The sequence below is a fragment of the Podarcis muralis genome, chromosome 13 (assembly GCF_964188315.1).
Source record: "Podarcis muralis chromosome 13, rPodMur119.hap1.1, whole genome shotgun sequence".
NCBI classification, from domain to species: domain Eukaryota; kingdom Metazoa; phylum Chordata; class Lepidosauria; order Squamata; family Lacertidae; genus Podarcis; species Podarcis muralis.
Window position 1 is genome coordinate 54,225,027 of NC_135667.1, and position 24,717 is coordinate 54,249,743.

The 24,717-nt window shown below is 41.6% G+C and overlaps 1 protein-coding gene across 3 annotated transcripts in view; it reads right to left on the bottom strand.

Annotated features, from left to right (window-relative positions):
• Positions 1-8,443: 8,443 nt before the first annotated feature.
• TMEM245 (transmembrane protein 245) overlaps positions 8,444-24,717 on the bottom strand; it is a 55,171-nt gene continuing 38,897 nt past the window's right edge. For all 3 annotated transcript variants that reach the window (XM_077917626.1, XM_028703024.2, XM_028703023.2), the window contains 5 exons: positions 23,153-23,298; positions 17,129-17,229; positions 16,478-16,652; positions 15,251-15,445; positions 8,444-13,594 (listed from right to left, as the gene is read on the bottom strand). In XM_077917626.1, the coding sequence (XP_077773752.1) occupies positions 13,549-13,594; positions 15,251-15,445; positions 16,478-16,652; positions 17,129-17,229; positions 23,153-23,298 (663 nt within the window). In that variant the 3' untranslated portion in view covers positions 8,444-13,548. The remainder of the gene's footprint in view (positions 13,595-15,250; positions 15,446-16,477; positions 16,653-17,128; positions 17,230-23,152; positions 23,299-24,717) is intronic.

The window sequence follows — 24,717 nt, forward strand, 5'->3', positions numbered from 1 at the left end:
TATCTCAGGAAGATAATGGAACTCCTGGCATATGTGAGAAGGTTAAAAGTGGAAGACCTCAACTTCTCAGAGTTTAGTCTCTGTGTGTGTGTTTATATATAGTTATCACAATACAAATATATATGGGGGGGGGGGGGAGTGAGCTACAGGGCAGAGAATTTACTTCTGGATTGAAACAGCAAATTTATGCCACATAGGCTGGAGACAGATCATTTCTTGTAACAACACAGCAATTTGTCCAGGCTGGTTGTACAGGGTTATGGAGAGCGAGGTGCAGTTTGTTCAGTTCTAAGCCAGTTTGTGAACGTAATTAATGAAAAACCTTTATATCAGTAAACATGTGGTCCCGATCTCTGTGCTCAGAATGCTGTACAGTGGTACCTCGGGTTACAGACACTTCAGGTTACAGACTACTACAGGTACTAACCCAGAAATAGTAACTCAGGTTAAGAACTTTGCTTCAGGATGAGAAGAGAAATAGCGTGGCGACGGCAGCGGGAGTCCCCATTAGCTAAAGTGGTACCACAGGTTAAGAACGGACTTCCGGAACAAATTAAGTTCTTAATCCGAGGTACCACTGTATAAAGATTTCAGCTGGGCTGCTGACTAGCGAGTGGTGCTTGTCACCTCCCCAAGGGGATGAGCTCTTGCCAGTCATTTCACCTGGCCAGGGCAAGAGCTCCTGGCACCAGCTGAAGGGCAAGAGCGAACAGGTTCTCACCTTGCGTCTCTCAGCCAAGGGTGAGCAGCCCGAGCATGATGTGCTGGCGAATGAGACATCAATGGAGCCTTAGATGGAGCTGGCCAAGTCACTGGTGGAGAAGAAGAGCCCGGCACCTGGTTGGCTGCAACAACTTGAATCTGTGGCCCCTTGAATGCAAGGTTGATGTTCAAATTTGCCACCAGTGCTGACTGTGGATCAGACGTCAAGGTTGTGTAGTGCCATGCATGTTGCGTGTCCAGACCCTGAAACCACCCCCTTGTTGATGAATAAAACACAAGGACACAGATATTAGGTTAAAGTTACTGGGCAAATTTAGGCCACAACTTTATTGGTTACAGAATGTGAGCAGTATTGGCTTAGGCATTGGAATTGACCCAACTATATCTGACTCCTGCCCGTCACGCAGGGAGTCCTGTAAGGGTCAACCACAGGTAGGGGGAGCCCCATCGATGAGGAAGTGAGCCAAGAGGAAGCTCTCCAGTTCACACCTCGGTTTGAATGGGGCCTGGCCATGCCTCCCCAGCCAGCGGATTAGCTGGCTGGTTGATTACATGGCCAAGAACCTCCGGGTGACGTGCGACTTCGTCCCCCACCCCCGGAGGGGAGTGGGTGGCTACGTGGTCCACCGCAGCTCCTCCCCACTGTGAAGTGTAGCAGATTTATGATTATGTAGCTGGGAGTGAGGGAGTGGAAATAGTTCTATCACTCCAGAGTGAGAGCATGCTCTGATATAGATCTGGGCCTCTACATGAGATGGGAAAGGAGTGCTACATTGTCCAGTGGGTGTGGGGCACAAGTCCACAAGTGCTCCAGGGATTTGGAGAACACCTTTTATGTGTATGTTTGGCAATATTGTAGAGTGTGAATGGTTTACATATGAGTGCAAATGTTTGAGGTAGTGAATGGTTGCAGCGGTTGTGTTGAACGGATGGCAAGTGAAATTGGGTGAGTGATTGTACATATGTTGTGTTGATTGAAATGTTATACAGTGGTACCCCGCAAGACGAACGCCTCGCAAGACGGAAAACCCGCTAGACGAAAGGTTTTTCCGTTTTGGAGACGCTTCGCAAAACGAATTTCCCTATGGGCTTCCTTCGCAAGACGAAAGCCCATAGGGAAATCTCCGGGACAGGGCGTCTTGCCCACTGTCCTCGGACCTCCTCCCACTGCCAGGCTTCGGAAGGCTGCTCTGAAGCCTGGCGGGGGGCGGAGAGGTTTTTTAAAAACCCCGGGACAGCGGGGGACTTCTCCTTTGTCCCGAGGTTTTTTAAAATGCTGGCGTGGGGGGGGGGGGAGCAAAGACTTTCGCCCCCAGCCTTCAGAAGAGGTCGGGGGACAGATTGTCCCCGGACCTGGTCTGAAGTCGGTTTCCATAGGAACGCATTAATTGATTTTCAATGCATTCCTATGGGAAACCGTGCATCGCAAGACGAAAAACTCGCAAGAAGAAAAAACTTGCGGAACGAATTAATTTCGTCTTGCGAGGCACCACTGTATTGCTTTGTAGTACTCTCAGATTTTTTGATTATGTTTGTGGCTATTACTATATTTTGTTATATGAATCACCTGACATGTCTTTATTGCACGTGTGTGTGTGTGTGTGTGTGTGTGTGTGTGTGTGTGTGTGTATCTATTGCAAATGACTTCAATGTCTTTGTGAGATTAGGCGGTCCATAAATGGAAACAATAATAAAAGCTGCTGATGTTGTTGGTCTCCTCAACTCCCCTCAGCCCCAGTCAGTGTGATCATGGTCAGAGAGTTATAGGCCAGCAACATCTGTGGGGCTATAGACTCCCCGGCCTTGAATTACAGGGACATCCTCATTTGTGTCAACTAATGGGGCAGCTTCATGCCCACAGAAAGAGTGCAGGTATGGCAGCTCCACCTGCTGCCTGTTGCTCTCTGCCTTGTGTCTTCCCTGGCTCTCTGTAGGCTGTTCCCACAGCTGTAGGATCCAGGCCATGTCCCACTCCATGGTGACCAGAGAAGAAACTCCTTGACCAACATCTGTGGTGTCTATTCTTCAACAGTCAATCATCTGCTTGCTCCAGACAGGCTTCTTGACCACTGTATGCTCTGTCAGCAATACAACAGGTGAAGCTGGTCCTGCCCTACAGCTGATGCCATGAGGGGCACAGCAGCTGCTACTGTTGTGTGTCCAAGGCACACAAGCCCAAAAGAGGGACCAGTTGGCAATCTTATGCATTTGTGTTTATTTTCCAGGATCCACTCTATTCTGGTTGTTGCTCAATAAAGGATTTGATTTGCCAGTTGTGCCGTGTTTTTGTTGCTAGAGAGTGCTAGATGGGGATCATTCTGGAGTGTTGAACTTTCAGAACAAAGTTGTTCATTTTGCAAGTGTTGACTTTTCTGTTAGGGATTATTTCAACCCTTTTAAACTACTTCCATCAGTATATTCAACAGAAACTGGTTCATTAAAACAAGTTTACAATGGCCCTGCTGTTCTAGCCTATAGCTGCAGTATTTCTTTCATTAGCTCAATAACTTTGGATAATCTGGGTCACAAATGGCTCCCAGCAGGCTGCATGGTTTTTTTTTAAAGGATGTAGAATGTCTCTCACTGTCTTGCAGTAACAATGAGCAGCTGACCCGAGAGGCATGTTAATGATAGTAGCAGACCATTTTGTATTTCATTTATTTAAAGCTGTTTTTAACCACAGTTTTCTCAAAATAAAATCAAGGCGATAAGCGACAAAAGGTAAAAGTCCAGAAGTCACAGAAAGGGAAGGAATAAAGTAGAAACAATTTAGAGAACCAAAGAGAATTTTTTATAGCTGGAAGGGCCAGTCCTCCACTTTTGTTTTGTTCTAGAGTGTGTGTTTTCAGCCAGTTTTGGATTTATGCATTATTTTAATTTAGGATTTTAAACTCTGATTCTTGGAAAATAATAAACTAGAAACCCCCTTAAACATGGCAATTCTAACTTTTTAAAAATAGCATTGTCCTCATCAGATGAAAAGCCAACCTTTTCTTTTGCCTTCAATTTGAGTTTGAAGTAGTTTAAATGAACATCGATATAATTCATTGTCTGGTTGTTCCTAACCACTGCAAACCCTACTCACTTATCTAAGGTCTTGACAGAAGCTGTGTGGAAAAATGCCACTTGCTTTGGGGGAATTGTGTTTGGTGCCAGAATCGCTCTGAGCTTTCATACAGATGCCCACTATGGGTTAATGCAAACTTACTTTGTTTAAGCTGTGTAATTTAGGGGGCCTATTTTGTTGTAGGGACGCGGGTGGCGCTGTGGTCTAAACCACAGAGCCTAGGACTTGCCGGTCAGAAGGTCGGCGGTTCGAATCCCCGCAACGGGGTGAGCTCCCATTGCTCGGTCCCTGCTCCTGCCAACCTAGCAGTTTGAAAGCACCTCAAAGTGTAAGTAGATAAATAGGTACCGCTCCGGTGGGAAGGTAAACAGATGCCAAGGAATAGGAATAGATTATTAACCTTGGACTGAACACAAGGTCTGTATGTCCCATTTAAGATAGTTTAATATTGAGGAAACAGAAGCATTTTAATGGTACATGCAGAGGGTAAGTGGATGGAAGGGAAAGCAAGCCAGACTTGCAGGTATGCCAGGTTTTCACCTGGAGATGGTGCTTGTATCTTTAAATATTCCTGCAGAAAGGATGTCGTAGCCATGCACTCCACCCCACCCCCACCCCCTATATACATTAGAAGAAGAGGAGTTTGGATTTGATATTCCGCTTTATCACTACCCTAAGGAGTCTCAAAGCAACTAACATTCTCCTTTCCCTTCCTGCCCCACAACAAACAGTGAGGTGAGTGAGGCTGAGAGACTTCAGAGAAGTGTGACTAGCCCAAGGTCACCCAGCAGCTGCATGGGGAGGAGCGGAGATGCGAACCTGGTTCCCCAGATTACGAGACTACCGCTCTTAACCACTACACCACATTGGCTCTCATTACATTAGATCAGCCTTGCAAATACATGCTCAGAAATGACTTGCAAATACATGCTCAGAAATGACAAACCTATGAACTTCTGAGCAGACTCCCTGCCCAGGTATACCTATTTTAAAGTATTTGCAGCTCATCAGTGGGATGAGAGGAGCAGAGAAAAGCGTCAACCATAATTTACAAAAAGGCATGTGCCTTCTCATCTGGAGCCAATTCTTACTCGACATTCCCTGAGTCACCTGTGCATTTGTCTTAGACTGGAAAAGAGGACAGACTGCGTTGCCAAACAAAGGCAATTACTTTTAGTGAGATTGCAACTTGAACACCAGCCATAGACCCAAATGAAGGAGACAAGGCAATGGCAGCTCCTTCTATGCACTCTCACCTGCCCTGCTCAGTGACATAATCAGATGTGGATATTACTGGCTGGGGGTGGGGTCTACTTAGAACTTCTATAACCTCTGTTTTAAACATATAATTTAGAACTTATTTAAAACACCAGCACTGGTCACCAATTACGGTAGTTTCCAGGCCTAATTCCAGGTCCTCATATTTGTGTTCAAAGCCCTAAATGACTTCCTTCTTCCCTACTGAAGGTTGGTAAGGTCAGTAGAAGGGGTTGGGACAGACTTTGGTAATCCTTAGTAATCTGGTGCCCTGAGCGAGGCCAAAATTTGGTGTTCCCAAATGCAGTTTATCAATTATGGATCTAATTTTGCGCCTCCTCGGCTCAGTGCCCTGTGCAGAGAAACCGCATGTACCACCCTAAATCCAGTTCTGGAGTAGTAGTAATAATAATAATTAATAATAATAATTTATTACTTATACCTCCCCCATCTGGTTGGGTTTCCCCAGCCACTCTGGGTGACTTCCAACAAGAGATTAAAAATACAGTTCCACCCCCCTCTGAGGTTTGGGGTTCTCTGTGGCAGCCCCTAAATTGCAGAATTTCCCACAGAGGTGCACCTGATGACTTCATTATGCAATTTCCATTTATGTAGTTTAACTCTCCTGGCCTTTAACAACTGAGATACATTTTAATTTTTTTTTTGGACAAACCCTACTCCTGTCCTTTGCTATAACTTGCCCAGGGACCTTATGGTGGATAAGAAATCGAAATTACTGCCATTACAATTAGTTCACCACAGCTGGTGACAGAAACATGGACAGAACAGGCAGAAATAGCTGCCCTGTATGGAAAGTCGCATCCTTAATCGTGGGGTGGGAGAGCTGGAAAAGAATTCACTGTCTACCCATGTACTATCTGAAACCAAAGGGTCACGTTGGTTGCCAAATGTCAAAAATCTTGGCATTCTTTTCGGCTCCCCCATCCCACTATAATCGTAGACAGAGGAATCCTTTTGATCATTGTACATTTTTCACTGTGGTGCCCAGATCTTCCACATTTGTACTCAAGCCATGTGGTTTAAGAACGGGGTAGATGTTTCTATTTTTAAAGATAGTGTTTATTTTGGAAGGGAAGAAGAAAGTGCCGTCATTTCAGTTCTTCAGGATTGCTTTGCAAAACGGTAACATTGAACGAAACGCAAGTTGACAGTGCCTCTCTGAATTAAGGCTGCTTAGCTCCACAACCTAATAACTTTAAACAGCGCATTAAATTAATGAGTTTTCTGTGTTACTGTTCTTTTTAACTTTGGAGTCACCAGGAAGACGGCACCAGGTTTTGCTGCAGAAGCTGATCAAGTTATTCTATGGTTTATTTGTATACAGTGGTACCTCAGGTTACATACGCTTCAGGTTACATACGCTTCAGGTTACATACTCCGCTAACCCAGAAATAGTGCTTCAGGTTAAGAACTTTGCTTCAGGATGAGAACAGAAATCGTGCTCCGGCGGCGCAACGACAGCAGGAGGCCCCATTAGCTAAAGTGGTGCTTCAGGTTAAGAGCAGTTTCAGGCTAAGAACCGAACTCCGGAATGAATTAAGTACTTAACCCGAGGTACCACTGTACTGCTGTTTGGCCCAAAGAAGCAAACAGTATATTAGTACAAAATAAAGCTGCAATAAAAGCACAATAAATAAATCAGAACAATATAAACTTAGTTGTTGTTGTCATCTTGGGAGACCAGTGCACCTTTGGAGATGAAGTCAAACCTAGAGTTACAGCACCTGCTGTGGCTGTGGAGACCGATATGGGGCAGATGAGGGCATTCGGCTGTGCTGCCGCAGATGCACCACAGCATTTCTTTGCACTCCTTCCAGCACTAATTTCTCCTCTGGTCACTGCTGTAAATAAAAAACCTGTGGTCTTCTTCAAGGGATTCCCACAGCAGGGTTGATGTTGTCAGCCTTCATGTCACATTTACAGACATCTTTGTAGCACAGAGTTGGTCTGCCAACGGGCTTGTTGCCTGAAGCCATCTCCCTATAGAGCATATCCTTGGAGATCCTTCCATTTTGCATTCTGTGGACATTACCAAGCCAGCATAGACGTTTCTGAGACAAGAGTGTGAATGTGACGGGAATGTGGGCTTGGAAGAGAACATCTTTGTTTCAGACTTTGCCCTGCCATGTGATGCCCAAAATCTTCCTGACACAGAGCACGTGAAAAGCATCGCTCCTGACAGTTGTAAAATAAACACTACAGTACTTATTGGGTTCAAAACAGGCTGCCTTGAAAATAATCTTTGGCTATCTTAAGTCATACAGTATGCCCCATTGAAAAGCCATTGCTTTGCTTTCAAGCAAGGAAAATCAGGTACACACTTCTAATATGTACAGGATTTAGGATGAAGTATGGAGGGCACATAAAATAGTAGTGCAGGTTGCTACCAATTTAACCCAGATGATGGCACCAAGCACACACACTTAAAAAATAATGTACAAAAACTGTTACCGACTTGTCCTTTAGATCCCCCCAACTCTGAAACCTTCAAAAGAGCACCTTTTCAAAAATTTGGCAGGGTAAGGCGACCTTTTCACATGGAGGGGAGGCCTCTTGGGGTGGTTTCCACATACGCCTCAGATCCAGAGCGGCAGTGCTATTGCTCTGTCAGGTGGGGGAAATAGGCAGCTGCTAAGGAAATGCGTTTCCCCCTGTTGTTCTTAAATTGCCGAGCCCCCGTACAATACATTGGTTTTCATCATGCTCTAACTCAAGGGTGGGGAATCTTTTTCAGCCAGAGGAAAAAGCAATGAATGCAAAATATGCATTTGAACAGTAGACTAACAGTAGACTACATACCCCTGGGGCGGGGGCGGGGGGGGGAATGGTTGTTTTGGGAAGAGTCCCAGGAAACTGGTTGGAAGCAGTTGCAGCAGAGCTTATGTTGACTGGTGGCGGTGGGCTCTCTGCTGCATGCTTGGAACTGGTGCCCCAAGCTGATCTCCTTGGGTTGAGTGTGAAGGTCTGTCCTTGGTCACATTTGTTGGTGGGCGATCCAACCCTAAGTGGAGTGGCTACCTCAGGCTATCACTGCACTGAGGTCCAAGTCAATGTGATCCTCAAGCAGGGATGCACGGGGTGGAGTGGATTCTTTATTAAAAACAAAAGTTCTAGAGAGCTCACCAGAAACCCCGCCACTTGGCAGGGCTGGTCTGAAAGAGCAGAAGTCTCTCTCCTGGGAGAACCACGATTGTGCCCGGCTTGTGGGGAAGTGAAATCCTTAAGACTCTGGGAAGCCCTCTGGGAGTTGCAGCCAAACACCTACAAAGTTTCCAAGTGAAATGTCAACATCTAACTTACTTAAACATTTATAGCAACAGTTGTAGGGTCAGACCCAAATTCTTTAAACTTTTAAAGAATACACCAAGCCTGCAATAGTTTTTAGACATTCAATGTAGAATTTTATTTGGAAAAATATCATTTGTAAAGGTGTGAAGCTTAAATATATACCATGATAAAAGCTTATCATAAATGCTCTAGGTCAGACTACAAAAAATAAAATATTCCCAGTGGTGAAAGTCGTGTCCATTTTTAGGTGTGGCCTTGTGCATTTGGCATTCAAGCCACCAATCTCCAATGTTATCCCCCAATAGCAGCTTCATTCATTCTTCTACCAGAAATGAAATCAATGACTAGGCTTGAATATACTTGTAGATAAAATTTCTACTCAGTTCAGACAAGTCTTCCCACATTTTGATGATGTGATACCCCTGTGTCTTTAATAAAGCAACTGGAAGATTATATTTTGAGGTTTAGTAAACTAGGGCTTCTTCACGCACGGTAAGTTTTTTTAAAGAAAACTTCACACACATTAGGATTGTTTTCCTGGGTGCTCAATATTGTGTGGAAAATGTATGTGCCTTTCTACTACATGTGCATTTTACCTGTATAAATGTTGCACAAATTTGCCACAAACTATGGCTTCCAAAACACATATTACGAGAAACACATTGGCATATGCTTCACTGTACAGTGTACACAGTTTTTCAAAAGTAGTATCTTGGGTGAAGTAGTACTCAGTCAGAACATAAAATCTGCAGTCTAAAGAAATGGTTTAATATTTTTGTTGAAAGCTTGAATGCAAATTTGCTCATGTTCTGTCTCCAAAATTTAATGTAATTTATTTAAGTTGCAATACACTAAGAACACTTTAAAAGAGCTAATTGTTTTTAACCTTGAGGCAAATAAAGTTTCACTGTAAAAAGAGGTAAGCTAGCCAGTCAGTCTCACAATGTAAGTAGTTTTCACTGTTTCAAAATGTCAGTATTTTAACATTTTACTTCCTATCTAAAATTCAGGATTCTTAAGAGTATTTTCAATATCCTTTTAAAAAATTAGTTATACCTAATGCCATGCAATGAAGGGGCTTCTTTGCAGTAGGCCTCTACTGAAGGGGCTTCTTTGCAGTAGGCATAAAGTTGATTTCTGGTATTTGCAAAACATAATAACCCAAGCTGCTTAGTGGGAAACAAACCAATTCCATTCATGGACCATAGTGTAATGGGCAGCTACAGACAAGAGTACGAATAATATGGTAACAAAGATGGTAAAATGTTTGAGTACCCAGCATTGTACACCGTGAGAGTACATTCCAAAATACTTTAGCTGAAAAATGTGGTTTTGTGCCACTATTCCATAAGAGCACTTTCATTTGGTCTGCAATCCTAAGCCCACTTATCAGGGAGTAAAGTTGACTGCATTCAGTGGTCTTACTTTTGGTAGTTATGCATTGGACTGCATTACTAGTTAGCAGAATTTTGTCTGACAGTTAATGTCCTCAGAAAATACTCCTTACTTTTATCACGCAGGTGTCACAAAACTTCAAAATTTCAAGGATACATGATAGTAAAGATGGTCCGCTAAAATGATCTGAAGGTTTAACATAACTCAGTTGTATACACAAGGTACATACAGATTTACACCATAGAAATGGTCCCCAAATATTTTTGTTACCTCTGTAAGTTTCCTAGTAACTGGAAATGCTAACTTGTTTCTCCAGAATTCTGATGACCATGTAACACTATTATTATAGCCATAAAATACATTCAGAAAGCCACAATGAACCATGTGTACTCTTAAATGTTGAAAGGAAGGGAAAATTGTCAGACTTTGGGCAGTCCTGTATTTTAGAAGGGAAATCTATTAGAGACACTGTCTCTCTAATCCAGTGGTGTCCAAACTTTTTTCAAAGAGGGCCAGATTTGATGAAGTGAAGGGGCCTTTATTTTTAGCCTTTATTTTTAGAATTGAAGTTGTTAAGTTTTGTTTGTTTGTTTGTTTTTTTGTTTTTTGCAGTTGTAAGCAATTTCAGTCGTACCTTGGATTTTGAACGCCTTGTGAGTTGAACATTTTGGCTCCCAAATGCCACGACCACGGAAGTGAGTGTTCTAGTTTGCAAACTTTTTTTGGAAGCTGGACATCTGATGCGGCTTCCAATTGAGTGCAGGAAGCTCCTGCAGCCAACCAGAAGCCATGCCTTGGTTTTCAAACATTTTCAGAAGTTGAATGGACTTCTAGAACAGATTCTGTCCAAGAACCAAGATAAAACTGTATTAGGAAAATAACGAAGTGGCTAGGAAGTGGTTTACTGGATTTGAAATCCAATTCTTGTCACTTTTAGTATTGCTGACTTTGATTAAAAGCTATCTGTGAAAAATATTCTGGCAAACTGAAAATAAACATAGTTCTTAAAAATTACGAAGTCTTTTAATATGAGCTCACCATTAAAAACCCAAAACAAATGTGGCCAAATATTTCCTACAGGCAGGCTGAAGCAATTAGGCAGATTTTGCTCATGAATCGGCCTTAGGCAAGACAACCAGCTGGAGGCAGGGTATACTCAAAGGCAATTCACGCTCCAAGAGTGGCATGGGAGCTGCTTTTGCATGGCGGATGCCAATGCCACTTCAATAATATTGAAGTTGGATGCCTTGCTCTGATGAAAGAGAGGCCACACAAACAGCTCCTGTGCCATGCTAGTAACCCATGGACCCCTCCTTTACATAGATATTAATGGATCATAACTGAGTGTTAAACCAATCTTGCATATGAATAAAGAACAATTTTGAAGAAAACAAAGTGCACACTTTATTTTTAAATAATGTTATGTGGGTCAGAGCAGAGACCACTGCAGGAGAGGTATTTCCTCCTGCACGAAAGGGAAATGTCTCATCTAATATGGTACCTGCTACTTCAGGTTTTCATAAGTAACCTATTTAAGGACAACCGTACCCCAAACAGACCCAGAAACTGAAATATACATTTCCACTGCCATCTGTTCACAGTAATGGCATTTCCATTCATCTTTTATTAATGCCAATGTTAAATCGGACACAGATATTGTCAACTGTTCCTTTTCACCAATGGAAGGAAATATAACTCTTGAGCTACAATGCTGCTGTGCTCATTTATTTCAACGTATGCAAAAGCTAACTTGACCCCAGAACCTTCTAGTCTGAAGGATTCAACTTGCTAAGTCAAGAAATAAATACAAACTCCAGTGTTCAAAACAAACTTTACAAAAGTAGCCTCAAAACAGGCACGTGATAGTTTGTACCTACAACTTGTGAAATGCGGACATTAAAATATGCAATTCTTCCAATGACTGGATTCATTTCCCAAACACATCAAGGTATTTATGCACGATTTCATTTTAGCTTCTCCACATACAAGTTTCAACCCAGTCCACAAGGAGTGCAGTGTAGAGACACAGCTACAGGAAGGTCAGAGTCCTGCATCCTCCTTCCACCCTCTGCAGGAACAGATACCACACAAGGTCACTGAGGTGAATGGGAGGGCCTGTGTTGTGTCTCTCAAAGTCCCAGCTAGATAGCCATCCCCACTCAGAGAACGAGAACTCAGTACGTTCCTGGATTAAGCTGGTGTGTTTAGGCCTCACGTCCTCTGCAGCTGCCAAGTTTCATGATGCATCTGCACCCATCTGTGTGTGTTGCGGGTGGGGAGCGAGAGAAGAGGGCTTCATTATACCTTGCGGGGTTTCTTCTGCATGCAGGCACTGAACTGCAGTTGACTGGATTTAACTCATAACATAACAGATATTATTTATAACACCTTCAAATGAAAACCAACCAACCAATCAACCAACCAACCACTGGTCCTAATATAGTCCATAAGATGCACACTGCCATCTTATGGTGTTTTTTTTATAACCATTAATGTGTACAGGATCAAACCCTTTAGTTACCATATAGTCTGATGCTGACAGATTTCATGTACTGGAAGCTATATGGATATGAAATGCATGCAATGGGTGCACTAGTGTAGGAACTCAAGACTAAACGTAGAAGCAGACACTTTGATATTATGGTTTTACTTTGTTTTAAGTAAGTATAACCATTAAAAGTGCTTTGTCTTAATCCATTCATTAAACAAGTATTTTTGAGTGTCTTTAGCTTGTCACCTCTTAACCACCAAATCACAATTATTTTCTTTGGTGCTAACAAATCTCTATTTCAAGTCAAAAACCTTTAGCCAGCATGGAACATTCCTGTGCTATATGCTGACAGTCACATTCCTCAGTAACATACCCAGAGAATCTATAGAACAGATTTCTCTTTCCACCCTGATTCATTACTCTGTTAATACCTTTAAAAATACAATGTAAACAACATCCTATTCTTCATCACTAGTAAGAGCTAGATAGATTAATCCAGTGCGACATTTCCTAAAAAATATTAAAGCACCTTCATAAATTTGCACAAATTATTTTGAGTACATTGTCTGTTTTTACTTTAGTGCACTGATTATGCTTCATCAGTAGAGAAATTTGCTTGAACTGAGATTAGATGAAAAAGTTTAGTTACAAAGCTGTTTTAAACCACCACCCTCCCCAAGCCATACTGCAAAGAATTCTGTAAGTCTGTTATATAGCCACCACTGGTATAGCGTCCTGACAAGACTAATATTGCTGTCTTACTAATAGCTGATTAAAAGGTGACTATGAAGTTGCAATAAGGCATCCTTCATAAATTTGCACAAAATTATACTTAACTTTTAGCAGGTGCTAGACTTTAATGGTTTAATAGCTATACCTCCTTGAGACGAGAATATTCTAAGAGCAAAAGCTGTGGGAACTGAACACCTAGAATCTTATTACGCAGGTAGCAAAAAATATTAATATCAAATTTGAATTTACAACAGGCTCCGACCTAGAATCAAGTCAACAAAACTTGATGCAAGGTGTGGTTTTTTAAGAGGAATTATTTGGCAAACCAGGCACCCAAATCCCAGGTCTGTGTAATAAGCAAACAACAGGCAGCAGACACTTCCACTTACAAAGGAAATGTGCGTGACCTAAGGCAACGTGTGTCAACAGGGATGCTCAACAGGGAATGCTGCATCAGTGAAAGCTGTCAGGAGGCACAGCTGGAGAAGGGATCCAAGGCCACGACTCTCCTGAGCTCAAGGCTCGCATAAGAAAGAGGAGTTCTTCCTAAAGAAGCAATTAAATACTCCATGTGTCATTCCGTGGCAGTTTTCTGTTCCTCAGGACTTTCTCTAGAAGACCTATAAAGGGGAAAGGTATCAAAACTTTCAGTAAAAATAAAGGATAAAATATTTATGAATGCTTGGAACAACCAGTAGTTTTTTCAGCTTCTCCAAAAAGTTACAAAGAAATGGAGAGTATTTGGGTGTGTGTGTGTGTGTGTGTGTGTGTGTGTGTGTGTGAAGAGTTATCCAAAATCTGAACTGACCAGAGGTCCTCCTTGTGACCACTGAATCTCAAATTTAAACTACAATGCAGGATTCCTGAATGTAATATTATACTTGAAATGAACTTGCGAAAAAGACCCAACATGTATGGTTAAATACGGCTGCAGTTAAAGGAATAGCTTGAAATAAATATAATCAATTATAAGATAATGAGCACCCATGTATTTTGACACTCATTTATCTACTGTCTTGCTAACAGATTTCTTCTGCATATGCTGTTAAGTCTGTCCACTTAGGCATTAGTACAAAAAATATTTATTAAAATTTCTTACACTATTTATTTATTAGAATTGACATCCATTTCTGGCATCTCACTTGTACAACAACCATCTGCTTGTGCAAACAGGATTTTCCTCCCCTCCCCCGTCATCTGCTCAGGAGGTTTGGGGGGCACTCTGGAGCAGCTGTGGGGGCCAAGGGAAAAGAGAGGAAAGCGAAGTCCTGTCATCACCTCTGATAGCACAATGTTGGATCTTGACCTGCATTTACACCGGGGCTCTATTTATATCCTCACAACAATCTGCAAGATAGGATAGGCTGAGAGATAAGGAGCTGTCCAAGGGAACCCAGTGAGTTAGCATCTCTGGTCTTAATATAACACTCTTAACCACTGAAACGCACTGGTATTGTTAAACTTGTGCTTTTCAACTCTTTGGAACTTAGTCGTCCCCCCCCCCTCCCCGCTCCCCACTTCTAAACTTATTTTACTATAAGCACCAGGCAGATAGATAGGTGGATATAGAAACTGTGCACACAGCTGCATATTTGCAGCCCACTGATCAACATATACAAATTACAATACTAACAGAAGAAGAGAACTAGAACAGGGTGCTTCACATGCCCTTCTCAAGCCAGCCGGTCAAGGAAGCAGGTGGAGGAGCTGCTGCCATCAGAAGCTCCTATGTACTCCATGCCTCTTCTATATGTATGATCTAGTTGAGATCCCTGCATTGCAGGGGCTTGGACAAGATGACTCTCGCGGGTCCCTTCCATCTCTACAATTTCATGATTCTATTATTCAGTTCCTGTGGCTGCAGAGTCAAATGTCTCTGGATCTGCCTGCTGTAGGATGCTCTCCATTCTGCAGAACTGCCTCCCAGTGTCTTGAGGTTTCCAAGGGGGCTGCCCCACAATTTGTGATCTATTATGTCCAGCGTATCATGATTCCTCAGTTGAAACACAACTTCTTCCTCCCCCTTCCCCCTGCTTGCTCTTTCTTACTAACTGAATTCAGGGATCAAATAGCTAAAGAAGGGCATAATTTAATTACCAGAGACTTTTCTTTTGGGTCGGATTGTGCCCCTGGGTGTTTTGGATTTCTAGATATTTCAAATATTTATTATTTCTGCCCTTTGGTTGTTAAAGATAAAGGGAGAGGTCAGTAAACTACAGATTAAGAAATACCTTACTAAGAGACAATACTATGTGACAACTACTGTAGAAGCTTACCGGTATATCTGCAAAGGCCAAGGCATCTGTGATGGCGTGGGCAATGCACTTGTGGGGCTCACAAGCATAGCACTATAGATATTGGAGGCAACCACAAGTGTGCAGAGCAGTATGGGTCCTATGATGGCTCCTTCCACGCCTAGGTAATAGGCTCCCCCAGCTACTGCAAGGCCCGTCAGGTATGGGTGGCCCCCTCTGGAAGCACAACACGCCCAGTTAAGTTACAATCATATTCTAATTCTAACCCCTTCCCACCAAAAGTTTAGAGAATAAAATTTAGCATTCATTTCCAAGCATACCTTTTAAAGGAACATTTATAAAGGGGTCGTATGCCCAAAGTATTAGCTGCATTACAAATATTAAAAGAAGGGTGCTTCCTCTAGGCACAATATATTTCAGTTAAGCTATAACTTTAACATCTATGTAAGATGGTGGAGGGTTTCTGGGGAAACTAAGCAGGCAACTTTGGATAAGGGTCTAAGTGTGTGGAGCACATTGATGGTGTCAGAACAAAACTGCACAACTAACTGCCCACAAGTTATTCCTGCGCCACTTCTGGGATCACTAGACTTCCACACACTGAAAGCACTGTGTGCACAGGGCCTTTGGGTAGGCCTTTTGCAAACTGGTCCAGCTTCTTAATGTAACAGATAAGTAATAAAACTAATTTTATGGTTATTGTTCTATCTAATAGTTAAGCACAAAAATTAGTTTTAGGTTATGTTGATAACGATAATGATTAAAATTTGTACACCACCCTTCATTCACAGAACTCAGGGCAGTTCACAACATAAATTTACCATATAAAAACATAAGATACATAAAATAAGAACAAAAGCAAACCGATAACCCCCCTCCCACAACACATTTTAAAAGGGCACTTCATGTCAATCAGCCAAAGGCTTGGTTGAAGAGGAACGTTTTTGCCTGGTGCCTAAAGGCTTATAATGAAGACGCCAGGTGAGCCTCCCTGGGAGGAGCATTCCACAAGCAGGGAGCCACTGAAGAAAAGGCCCTGTTCTTGTGTTGTGCCACCCTTTGATCCTCTCATGGAGGAGGCATGTGAAGAAGGGCCTCAGAGGATGATCTCAGGGTCTGGGTAGGTTCATATGGGGAGAGGAGGTCCTTGAGGTATGGTGGTCCTCAGCAGTTTCATATGGGTTTTTAGGTATTGTTACAGAATGATTTTTTCCTATGATAGTAAAGAAGCTATTTTGAAATATTTACCCGGATATATCTGAATAGATTGCTGTGTCTACAAAATATGTTGGCAGCAGATGGCAAACCAAGAGCAGCACAGCTTTGCATCCTTCTCCCTGTACAAGCCAGAGGTCTAGAACGGCAGGGATGGCTGCCCAGTATGTTCCCAGAAATGGAACAACTCCAAGAAGTGCAGCCAGTGCTAAGGATAGAGAAGGGCTGGAGTTAGAAATGACAATTAAAAAACACAATTACGTCAATGGAAATAGTTTTTAAAAATATTGCATCTCTTCACAGCACACAGTTGCATTAACATTCACAGGACTATTTAGATGCAGTGTAACTGATCAAATCAAGAGTGTATAATTTGTCTTGGATTCAAAGTTCCTGGTCGCGCCTTAAGCCACGGACTTACGTCTTTATTCATTTTAAAAGTTATATCCTGCCATTCAGGTGGGAAAAGATGATTCATCATACTGAAGCGAAAGATGGCTAATCTTCCTGGAAAATGGACACCTCATTTAAGGACCAGTGTGTACATGATTCTTTGCTCTGAGCATCAATACATCTATTGCTAAAAACTGGTTATGATTTTGAGGCAACTACCAGAAGTGGATACAGTCCTTTTCACTATTACACACAAAAATAAACTCAACCTTGTTTTTTTTTATTTCTCACCTGATGGTATGAAGACAATGTTAATTCCAAAGACAGTATGAGTCAGCCAGGTGTACAGTCCATAGAACCCAGCCATTTTGAGGGATGCATCAAACACACCTCTAGAAGGATAAGATAATTCCATATAAAATCTATTAGTTGAGCAGCAGATATGTATTTAAAAATTGCTAAAACAAACCTTAAAGATCAAAGCTATTTGCTACACAAATGGCACATTAAATGAAGTTTCAGGGCTACTTCCTGCCACAGTTCAGGATAATTTGCTGCTTCCTATTCATTATCTATTCATTTTGTATTTGTGCTTTTATTATTATTTTCATAATATTATTTTCACAATATTTATTTTATTTTTAAACAAACTTTAAAAAGTAGCTTACCCTGAAATAACAACAAAACCTACTTAAAAAATTAAATGTAGCAGCTCTTAATTGAGACCTTCCCTCCCCAGTGCTAAGAATATAGATCTGGCGTCTTGGACCTCTTGGAATACCCAATTTTCTACGCAAATATTCTTACAGTCCTAGAAACTGTGAATGTAAGCACTTCATAACCAGATGTTTGACATTCTTCTGATATAGCGAGTAGTCTTTCTATGTAACAAGAGGGCTTGCATAGTGACTAATACTAGACTGAGCCACAAATGGCATGGAGCCACTAGACTTCCTTCAACAAACCACTCTTCCTTAGTACCCTACTGCCTTCAAAATGGCAACCACACTGATCTAGCTGATGAGGTAGTTGTAAGGATGACAAACATAATGCATGTGAAAAATCTGAAACAAAAAGCATGATACAGACACAATATACGTATGATTAGGGACCAAAATATCACTTAGATTCTATAGTGTTCAGCAGTATATAAATTGTTGCATTAAATAGTAAAGCAAGTATTATTATTAAACGTGCTAAACACTGTAGATTTTTAAAGGTACTACCAGAAAATTATGATTGAAGATTTGACTTGTGTAAGTGTGCCCAACTGAGGGAGGCAGTGGAAGACAGGAGTGCCTGGCGTGCTCTGGTCCATGGGGTCACAAAGAGTTGGACACGACTAAACAACAACAAAGAAAAGTGTGCCCAACATCTGTGGTTGAGGGGGAAAGTGATCTAGGCTTCCTAGTTTGCAGCTCTATTGCAAAAGGAATACTGGATAAAACATCTGTGACGGAATCCTCCAGAAAAAAACCTCCTGACCCCCATATTCCTTTGCTAAAGTTACATTTTAGTACCTACACCTTTCTCCGCAAGCACTCCTATCCAGAATGAAATGTGTCTGTCTCAAATATGCAACTTCTAGACATCACATCAGCATTCACAAAATTTTCAAATGCAATTAAAACCTAACGCCCCTAAGCCTAGATAGCATTGCTCTACATTTCTGCAAAAGACACAGCTGTGGTGAGTTAACAAAACATATCTGGAGCTACTTAATAAATGTGCTATTTGTGCAAATAGAAATGCAAACATTTAAAAATTGTTAATTACTGTCGCTGGGTAGGAATTTGGAACGTATTGCTGAACTGTAACAAAGAAAACCGTAACAAAGCCAAAGTACTTAAAATAAAATATGAAGTATGTCCAGCCCATTTAAATGGAAAGTTCGCTAAACACTATGATTAAAATTTTCCAGTGTGTAAAGTACTTAAAACACAATATTTCTCCGTATTATTATGATGCATCATTTTAAAAATAGACCATCATCTTTAATCTGGCCTGAGAATTTGATGGAAGACAACAGCTACCTTTTGGAATTAGTGTTACATCTGAAATTACAGAAAATATTTCATGATATGAAGCAATTTGAAAACTTTCCTTTGGGCCTTTTATGCAAGAAAAAGAAAAAGTAGGATACCAGTTAACTGGAGTTGCAAAAACCTCCATGGGCTAAAAGTTTTACAGTTTCAGCAAAATGTTGAAGGAGCATTGTTTGGAAAGTATGGATGTTTATAAAGAAAGTTTTATTACTACAGGCTATGTACTCGAAGCCACGGAGATGTTGAGTTCAGAAAAGGAACTTTGCTGATACATGAATTTTCACGTGTCTCAGAGAAATAAAGCAAAGCATTTATCACTCCACAGCATAGTGTAACAGTAACAACTGCTTGGATGTAATTTACTAAAGGCAGAATTACATTCACAGGTGGAGCTCTCTCATTTAGGTACAGCAAAACTTCAACAGCAGCCATCTCAATTATGGCCTATTTCTCAATGAGGTGGTAAAACTGCAGACTGCTAGTGGAAGCTCACAGGACTGGGTGCTCCTCCATGCCCATTCTTTGTACACAGAAAACCTTTGTACACAGCATTTCAGGGAGATGGCTAGACTAGAACTCATTTCCCTTATAAGCTAATTTCTACGTGCATAGAAAGGGTGCCTTGAAGCGCATTCCAATCATGTGAGCCACCAACTGCAGTCTGAAGTGGTGCAGCCCAGAAACAGGTTTATCAATGAGTTTGCATTCAGCATCTTTAGTGCTGCTGTTTGAAAAGCTACACTTGATAATATTGTTTCCGGAAAGGTTTCACAAAAGATTTAGGTTTAAAATCAGCGAATGTCTAAAAGCGAAGAACTTATTGATGCTAGGAAAAATCATATACTCCAATGATTTCAGAAAGCTAGCCCGGGGGGAGGGGGGAATAGTTCTGAACCATCACTCCATCAATACTTGGTTTAACAAGTACGTGCAAGACAGAGTATAACCTGGGACAATGTAAGAATGCTGTAAGTCCTATTCTTAATTCTACAATTCTCTTGGCACCGAAAGACCATCAAATTGCACGCAGATTACCAACGTCATTTAACCCATCCAATTAAATGATGTTGAGATTGCAGCCAAGCATTCACGCTGGTTTTCCTTAGCATATTACATGTTTTAAACTTTAATATGCTTGAAGACGAATTGTTTTCTCTGGAGATTGTATCACCATATCATTTCCATCATCATGCTCATTCACTGATTGCAGTGGCTTGATGCAATTATGACAAGTAATCATAATTGATTTCAGTAACCAAGATTAGGTTAAGTTTGCATCAAATTACCTTTAGCATTTTGGGCAATTTTGTCTTAGGAAAAATGAGAGTGGTTTAGCAAAGACACTTTTGGAAACTTTTTCTTTCTTTTTTTAAATAAAGAGACCACTCTGCCCATTGAGCATAACTGTTTGTGGTTCTTACGGTGGATGAAGAAAATGAAGCAAGCCATAAAACTTTCTCGGAAAGAAAGCACACATGTAAACCTGATCACTGGCTAACATGTTTCGAGCAAAAATACTGATATGGGTATAGGCTCTTCCAGAACTAATTCATCCCTGTAAAGAAAGATACCCTGCAGTAACTTTAAGCCACAGCCATATGCGTGTGCATGCACTCATGTGAAAATATCGCACACACTAAATTGCACTGAGGCCGTGACAACGTGCAACTTAGTAATGTGCAATATCCCCACCAGAGCAAGCAGAATGGGAGCTTCGGGGAAGAAGGGTCTCGTGCATTCAGGAAGAACAGAGCATGCCACTTAGTGGGAGGACAATGGTTCAGGCAAAAGGTGTGCATGCAACTCAGAGATACATAAGTTCAACGATCTCTGCTTCGGTTGCGCAGAACATAAGACAGGTTAGGTACTGCCCTGTTAGTTTTAAAAATAACTCTATCAAGGAGGCTCCATTTTTACTGAATGGTAAGGTAGTAATGAAAATGAGTGACTGCCATCTGAACCATCCACAGCTAACGGTTTTAACTTTAAAGTCTTAAGCTATAATCAATAACCAGCCTACTGCTGAGGCAATTCATTCTAAACTCTCAAAATACTACACTCTCAGTTTATTGCAGTACACTTTTATAAAAGTGAGAGAAATACTATTAAATGGCAAATACATCTGGATACAAATTTGGCTGCTTTCGAGTCCCCCAACTCAAGGCGTTCATTTCCTTGACTGGTAAGGATTCCTTGAACATGCTCTTATTTACACAACAGATGCATCCAACCTGTCTTCTGGCGTCAAGTATGCAATATTCTCATATCCCAATAGTTCACAGAGTGAATGAACTTTTCTGTGACAGGGGAAGGCAACCTTTTCATTTCCTGAAGGCCATGCAGAGTCTCTGGTGAAGACATGCCCACCATATAGTCATGCACACCTCCCACTTCATATCAACATGCATGGAAAGAATTTCCTCTATGAGACCCAGATAGTCATATTAATGAAACCGTGGGAATTTGGAGCCTGCTCTCCACCATGTGACCCGGAAATGTACCATTCACAGTGACTTCAGGTCTTTTTCTAACACACATGGAAGCTTCCAATTCGCTTGGGCTTCAAATGCAACAAATAGTGTACATTTGTTGGAATGACCCTATAGTTTTCCTTAGGGAAGTGGCTAAAAGTGCAACATGCATGGGGGACTCAAAATTCATCTTCTAGAACGGTGTCCAAGAAATACATATCCAATTATTTGGAACTCCTGTACTTAATTTTTACACTGCAGCCTGTGTTTTTATAATAAGCCTATTAATTCCCCAAAGACAGCAAAAGTTGGCTCCTGGAAAAATGTAAATTGCAACAAACCATTGTTTCTGCAAAAGCAGATGTGAAAGCATTAAGTTGCCTTTTACAGAAGCAGATTCTTCCATTTAGTCAGTACTGTCTAATCTGCAAGTGTTTTTTCCCAGCATAGCAATGTGAGGTTCATAACTTGGGAGATGCTTGCAAACAAACTCCTTTCAGATGTGCTGAAAGTCATAATGGAAATACTTTGTAATGAATATGGTCTAGACTCTAGAGACTGATAACCATTAAACTATTCATTACACATAAAATAATAAGCAAACAGCATTTAAAAAATTAACTGTAGCTATAACCATACCCTATGACTAATTGTGATCACCGGTACCAAAAAAATTGATCACTTGTTTCTGCAAAATTGTTTAGCCTTAACATATATACTCCTCTAGTCTCCCTTCCTCCTTTCAAATTGTTCACAACTTCTTCCTCTCTAAACCAGAAAATGGCATGCCCAGCAAGATATATGAATTGAGATATATTCCAGACACGTAGGCTACATCTTTCAAAGCAGAAACTCTACATACCTAGATAGTGCTTTAAAAAGTAAAAATACGATCAAGAATGAAAGATATAGAATAAAACTTCTAGGGGAAATGATTAGCTATTACTTTGGTCAGAAAGTCCCTGAACCCCAAGCTTCGGCTTGCAGGTAATCAACAGGGTGGCATGGGACTTTATTTGGCATGCTGTGGTGACAAAAAGGGAAGGAGGCAGCCAATCCACTGGAGAGGAGCCCAAACGGGGAAAAATGGGAAGCAAAAGGCAGCCCATTTTAAAAGACGGGGCCAATTAAGCAAGCCTAAAAGGGGAAATAGCAAAAGGGGGGAAAGGGTAAAGAGAATAAAACATAGCTTAAAAGAAGTGCAGGGGCAATAGTGAAGAGACTGCTTCATTGAAAGGTAAAGGTAAAGGACCCCTGAAAGTTAAGTCCAGTCGCAAACGACTCTGGGGTTGCAGCGCTCATCTCGCTTTACTGGCCGAGGGAGCCGACGTTTGTCCGCAGACAGTTTTTCCGGGTCATGCGGCCAGTATGACTAAGCTGCTTCTGGTGAAACCAGAGCAGCGCACGGAAACGCCGTTTACCTTCCCGCCGGAGCAGTACCTATCTACTTGCACTTTTTGGTATGCTTTTGAACTGCTAGGTTGGCAGGAGCTGGGACAGAGCAACGGGAGCTCACCCCGTCGTGGGGATTCGAACCGCCAACCTTCCAATCGGCAAGCCCTAGGCTCAGTGGTTTAGACCACAGTGCCACCCGCGCCCCACGCTTCATTGAAAGGCAGAAGCAAAAACTGATCAGGGAGACACCCACATCCCGATGTTTCTCCTGCCTTCCTTAGCATGGGAGGAGCCTGAGCTCAACCCAGTGACCTGGAGGTGCAGAAGGAAAATGAATTAACAGAACAAAGAAGGCATACCCCAAAACTATACATCATACAACTTGTAAGAAAGTAACAGTGCACCTTATGGCCTCTTCGACAGACTGGCCAACTATATTGGAGGAAGGGCCAGGCTGTGACAAGGGAGTCAGGTTGATCACCCACTTCACTGGCTTGTAGTATTCATCACTGGAACTTAAAAGGTAGAACAATGTGGTCAGGAAAATCACCTGCAAACAGACAAGAAATAAAGCCGCTGAGTGTTAACTAGAAACATACAGTGGAACCTCAGGTTACGTACCGTCCTCCTTACGAATGCTTCGGGTAACAAGCTCCACTAACCCGGAAGTAGATGCCCCTAGGTGTGAACTTTGCCCTGGGGTGCAAGCGGAAGTCGTGCACCAGCAGGAGGCCCCATTAGTGAAAGGGCGCCTCATGTTAAGAATGGTTTCGGCTTAAGAACGGACCTCTGGAACGAATTAAGTTCGTAATTGGAGGTACCACTGTAGCATGATGGGTGTGGGGAAGAGTGCAATTCTGCTTTCCACCTCTTAATATAACTGAGAAGGGAATAAAACGCTGTTTAACATACTAGATGAAACCCACCTTGGGCAACAAAACGATTTGGAATACAGTGGTACCTCAGGTTAAGTACTTAATTCGTTCCGGAGGTCCGTTCTTAACCTGAAACTGTTCTTAACTTGAAGCACCACTTTAGCTAATGGGGCCTCTTGCTGCTGCCGCTGCGCCGCCAGAGCACGATTTCTGTTCTTACCCTGAAACAAAGTTCTGAACCTGAAGCACTATTTCTGGGTTAGCGGAGTCTGTAACCTGAAGCGTATGTAACCTGAGGTACCACTGTAGCCTTGCTCGGTGATGGCGTTATTTGCAAACATTCCATCTCACCCAATCTTTGCCTTAACAAGGTTATTTAGCAATAAAATATTGCAGGAAATGGATTGACCCATCCATATTCACTGATCAATCTAATAACCTCCACCTGAAAGAAATGATCATTTTTTATGTTAGCTGCAACATTATTCAGAACTAGAATCCTGATATGTGGTATTAAAAAAGCTTTATTGCACATCACATGAAGATACCAAGAGGGAAAGGTGGCCCTGAAGACTGCAGCTATATGGTGGCTGTTCATTATCCAAATGTCTGGTGACACTCACAAAGCTCAGATCGACCAAGCCATTTAACTTTTGTTTGGGACTATAGGTAATGCTCCCACACCATGCCCAAGCTTGATGGCAAAGCTTCCCTGAGCTGCACTAATCTGTTACACTTTATTTTGCATCAGTGGACACATCTGTTTTATATTTTACACTACTGTTCTGTATGGATAATTCTGTGTCTGCTAGATTTATTTACCATTTATTTTTGCAAGCTCTAAATTTCATTTTTTTAAAAAAGGAGTTTTGCTGCAGTTACCAGAGGATTTCAATATATTTAAATACATACATAAAAAATATTGTTTCATTTTCTCCATTTCCAATTCAAATTATAATCAGGAAATACTTCTGGTGATTAAAAAAAAATCCTTAAGAATCCAACATTGCAGTTAGATTTTTCTAAATGTAGAAAAGAACCTAAAAAGTTAGCTTCAAGTTCTTTTCAATAGCACTGAAGTTTGTATTTTGATT